Source organism: Cyprinodon variegatus, unplaced genomic scaffold (genome assembly GCF_000732505.1).
Source record: "Cyprinodon variegatus isolate N-32 unplaced genomic scaffold, C_variegatus-1.0 Scaffold428, whole genome shotgun sequence".
Taxonomy (NCBI): domain Eukaryota; kingdom Metazoa; phylum Chordata; class Actinopteri; order Cyprinodontiformes; family Cyprinodontidae; genus Cyprinodon; species Cyprinodon variegatus.
In genome coordinates, this window is record NW_015150881.1 from 349,901 (window position 1) to 355,206 (window position 5,306).

General features: G+C 37.1%; 1 protein-coding gene across 1 annotated transcript in view; it reads left to right on the forward strand.

Annotated features, from left to right (window-relative positions):
• The first annotated feature begins 4,680 nt into the window (after positions 1–4,680).
• The window catches only part of LOC107093484 (exocyst complex component 1-like), a 5,098-nt gene continuing 4,472 nt past the window's right edge, over positions 4,681–5,306 (forward strand). The window contains exons 1-2 of the mRNA XM_015388561.1: positions 4,681–5,014; positions 5,115–5,293. Of these exons, the coding sequence (XP_015244047.1) occupies positions 4,894–5,014; positions 5,115–5,293 (300 nt within the window). The 5' untranslated portion in view covers positions 4,681–4,893. The remainder of the gene's footprint in view (positions 5,015–5,114; positions 5,294–5,306) is intronic.

A 5,306-nucleotide genomic window follows, 5' to 3' on the forward strand; every position in this document is an offset into this window, starting at 1 on the left:
ATATATATATATATATATGTATGTATACATATCCAATTCACCTTTTTCTTCCTTTGGGACATTCTTCTTCTTTGTTTATTTGAGCTGATATAATTAGTCAATTTCTCCACTGTGAGATCAATAAAGTCAATCAATCAATCACTGATCCACCAACACTGAATCTTTTTGGCACATTAGTGCCCCCTGGTGGAGGGGACATTTTGTACATAATAGGTTCTTAAACAGTCATAGATCCAATGAGCTACCACGTGATCTATTACAGCCCCATACAATCAGGGTCGTTCTGACCTTCCTGTTGATCATTCTTCCCCTTTCAGCACAAAGAATGTGCTGTCCCTGCTGTTCTCTACTGTGTTTACATCTTTATCTCCAAGGCCTCCAGAGTATTTACAGAATACAAAGGTTCTGCATCCATAAGGATCTTAAATGTCTGCAAATGTTAACAAAAAAAAACAGCATTTACCTTTACTAAAATAAGAAACACCTCTTTAAAAAAGGTTAATTAAACAGTTATGAGAACCCGTTACAGTTTTCATAAGATTATTCTGACTTATAATAATCAAATCTATACATGTATATCAAAGTATTCAATTTTTGTAAATCAGAAAAAATCCCTGTAGAAGCTTGTAAAAAGTAATTAAGTACTTTGTTTTCCTGGGGTTTCTATAGGACATAATAAAAGAAGCCTTTTTGCTTTTTCCATATTCAAAAGCACAGGATAATATATAATTCAAATTAGGCAAATGTTAATCTTCTTATAAACCAAAAAAGTTACCTGTTCCAATGTGCCCTTATTTGCCTATATCTATGGTCAGAGTTATTATTTAGTAAAACAAAAACAAAAAAATTGACATGTGAAAAACAAGGCTAGACAGGGAGCCACATTCATCCTGTCATATTGCACATAGACCAAAATGATAAAACCTCCTTGGCTCATCTAAAGCTGCATTAATGTTTAGAGTCTGTGTTTGGTGTTGGCATACCAAACAATAACATGTATGGCTTCCTAATAGCGTCTTCAGGTCAAATGAGAATGAGTTTAGACATACTTTAATGCCATTAGAAGCAACACTTTGGGCCTTTCTCCTCCATAATCCACAGGGAACATATTAGAGGTTGCACGGCATCATAAAATGAACATGCATCTCAGCCTCCAGATAAAAACTTCTAAGAAAAACAGTAGGACTGACTCAAGAGAAAAGGTTCTGCTATTTTACCCTTTTTTTTTAACCGTATTCACTGTCACAGGGGCGACTCAGACAACTCTCTCAGAGACCGACTGTTTTCTGTTTAAGCCATCGTCATTTCATTTGATTATCCGTTTTCTCTCATTTCCTCCCTATTTTCCCTTTACATCAGCTCCTTATTTGCATTGTCATCTTAGGTCTTCTGTCTCTGGTTATACTTTTGTTTGGGCATGCGCTGTTTAATTCATATTTCCCTTTTTGTCTGCACACATTTGGCAGTTCTGGATCTTATATTGTTACAGAGTTGAACCAAAGACAGAAATGTGGAAAATATTGATTGAAATTAAAGACTTATATTGATAAGAGTAGGTAAAAGAGGAACTTATAAGTAAATTACTGGAATAACCAAACAACAAAGACAGGAGCACAGATAAGAGTGCATGGATAGAAAGAGGGGGTAAGAAAACAGAGAGGTTGACGACACAATTGATAAAATAATGCAATGTGTCATGATTCTGTTTTTTCTGGACTTTTAAGTTTTCTTTATGGATTTTCAGTTATACTTTGATGTCATTTTGTGTTTTCTAGGTCATTGGTTTCATTTCCATTTTGTGTACTTGTTTTTTGTCTACTTGTTTTCTGGTTTTATCTGAGTTCTTATATATTTCTTGGTTACTCTCTGTTGCCCCCTTGTGCCAGTCTCCTTTCCTCTAGCTCCCTTCTAGGTCCTTCTCTCAACACCTGCTCCCAATCAGTTAATTACTCCATTCATTGTTCTGTTTATTTTCTTCATTTCTCCATGCTGTCATTCCCTAGGGCAGTGGAGAGTGGTACATTCAAATATTTAATTTCTTAGGCAGTAAAATAAAATAGGGCTGGGATCTGTTCTGCTTTGTGAGGACCCAATTGAAAATTTAAAAAAGCTTTCATCAACCAAAAAGTAAGCTTTTCTTATATGTTTGAGTTCACCTTCAGTTTTGACACACATCACAACCAAGCAGACGAACAGACTGGCTGTAGAGAACAGCCTGGGATCAGCTGTTTTTCACACTCAGATATCGGAACTCATCAAAGCAGCTCAGGTGTCTCGGAGAAAACAAAGTACAGCTAATTAAGTCAGTTGGATTTTTGCTTTGCATGTTGTTCCCAATTCATCAATTTTAAATGTGATTATAAAGGATTTATTCAAAGGAGTTCCGTTTTATACAGACAGGTTATACAGATTTGTACATACATAGAATTTTATTTTGTATTTATTTTGATGAAACGTGGTATATAAAAAAATGCCCAAAGGGGTACACAAGCCTAAAAAGGTTGGAAAACACTTCCCTAGGGTTATTCCTCCCTAGTGTCTCCTAGTTTCTGGTTCTTTTTTTTTTTTTTTTTGTTAATCTGTTCTGGATAATTACTTCTGTATTTTTACCTCTTCATTCAATTCAGTTCAGTTCAGTTTACTTATAGCGCCAATTCAAAGCACAAGTCATCTCAAGGCACTTTACAGTTCAACCAGATTATACAGTCAAATTGATTCAAAGTTTTCTATCTAAGGAAAACCAGTTGATTGCATTGACTCAATATATATTGACTCAAAATGCAATCCCTCACACTAAGCATGCTTGTAGCGACAGTGGAGAGGAAAAACCCTCTTTTAACAGGAAGAAACCTCCAGCAGAACCTGTTTCCCTGTTTCATTAAACTTTGCCTCTTCAGCTTTGCATTTTGGTCCTCAGCACGTATCCACTAATGCTGACACAATGGAGCTGTGTGAAGGATGAAACTGTGTGACTAAAAAACTGGAATTAACAAAGTGAGATGTTACTTAATTAAAAGCCAATCACTGAAACCACATACCAATACATGAAAAAATGAAAAATCTCAACAATGAACTGTGTAGAAAACCTGCTTCTCAAAAATATAAAAATTCAAAACCAAGCTAAAAACAAAATCACATAAAGCCCCGTGGATCAGATCAGAATCAGAATTACTTTATTAATTCCTTGCAGGAATTTTTTTTTCCTTGCAGTGCAACCGTTTACAGAAGAGAGAAAAATAAGATTGTAAGTACAATAGAGCAAAATAAATATAGTATGATTAGACAGAATAAAATAAGTAAAAATAGTAAAATTACAACCCACAGAGTCAAATTAAACCCTTCCCATATAAAAAGTGTAAAATAAAATAAAAGAATAAAATAAGGATCCTGCTACTTTCCTCTTTGTTCCCCTGCCCTTATAGTCCTGCTCTACCCACAGATGCAGCCTGTAGATCGCTCACCTGTTTGCACTCCAGTAATCACCACCTCTGCATTTAAGCATCCATTTTCTGTTCCATCCATGTCAGGTTCTCTTATTCCCCATCCTGTTAGATGACTTTAATTACTGTGTTTTAATTTTGTTGGTATTATTTTTTACTGTTATTTTATACAATTTACATTCTTCATCAATTCTTAATTTTTCAGCAATCCCCATTATCTTTTTTTTTTACAACTCCAAATGTAGCAGCCCATCCTCACATTAAACACAAGTAGGAAATGACCCTTGCTTTTATTATCATTATTATCAGCATATTACAGAAGCCACTCTAAACTTATAACGTAATCGAGTGATAATAGGCGAGTATAATAATCCTCATGTGTTATTCATAGGTGTTCAACACTTGTGTGCTTCCTTTCTGCTCTCTGCCCATCCGCTTGTCTTTCCATCTTAGAGACAAAAAGCCTCTCAAGTGAGCATCCGACAAAGATCATCGACAGCAACGTCAAAGCACTTAGCAGTGGAAGGACCCATCTTTGTTTTCTCAAACGTGACAAATTCAATGGAGCCACACTCTTTCCTGCTAACTAATCAAATCAGCGGTTTGGCCCGTTTTATGCCGGGGTGACGCTTTGCTCCGAGAGAGTACAGAAACATTTGAAGATCATGCTAAGATGTAGGAATCTGTTGACATGTTTGGCGTATTATCTCATTGAGCCATCATTAAAGAAAAGGAAGCCGTCTTTTGACCCCCCCATCCTATGTAAGTGCTTCACCTCACTTGTATCTATTCTCGGTAATTGAATTACCACAGGGTAATGGAAACCATGTAGAGTGCTGTGGGACATCCTTTTCCCACACAACAACCGTTTAATCACAGACAAACAGCGGGCACCGTGCCACATTATGTATCAACGTCTGTGGATGAGAGAGAGGAGGAGACAGTAAGGCGACAACAAAAACAAAACTGACTTTCTGTGTCATCAAGGATTTTGTTTGTAACTCTGTTAATGTGTTTTTTTCCCTGTGATTTTAGCTGGATATAAAAAGTTATAAATGCAATAGTGAAAGGCATTTCCTAGATATCTTCCTGGCATCGTAATGGATCTTAATTGGAACTATAAAAATATGAAGTGATGACTAGATTGGCATTTTATTGCCTCCTTTGCTACTTAGACGCCCCCTTATGAGCTATGCATTATCTCAAAGCCTATCACTACACAGTGGACAGTTCTTGTGCAGAGTTCACACACATCCAACCCACAACCACAGATGTTTCTCACCATCAGATCAGAGAAAACATCTCCACCTCCCTCCCCACCTCTGTCAGATCCAGGACTTACCCAGTCACGATCAGCATCTGATTTTTGAACTTCCCGTTTTTTCCTTGGAAATCTTTTAGTTTGGCCCAGATTTTTTTGTGTGTGTGTGCGATTGATTCTTTTTGTCCCGTCATGTCGTCTCTTTTGAGAGAAGAAATGCAGAGAGTTGTATTCCGACCTGCAAAGCACAGACTTGTGGAGTTCATTGAGATCGAAGAGCCGTCGCCTGGAAGGCATTTTCTCTGTGTCTCAGGTAAACTGCTTGTACTTTTTTCCCTGTTTTTACTGCAGAAGCTTGCTGCCGCACTGCATCTCTTTTCCCATTAAAAGTAAGTGTCTTTCTGTTCTCACAGTTGGAAGAAAAAAAGTGGTGCAGTTAAGCATAGTGCACTGTCAGATCTCTCAGACGACCCAGAAATCTGGATCCAAGAGGTCGCAAACCCAACGTTCCAGCATCCAGGAATGTTACAAGAGGATAGAGATCTGGTCCCTGCAAGACTTAACTCTTGTCGATGGAAGAGACCCCGATGTGGTAATTTAATAAA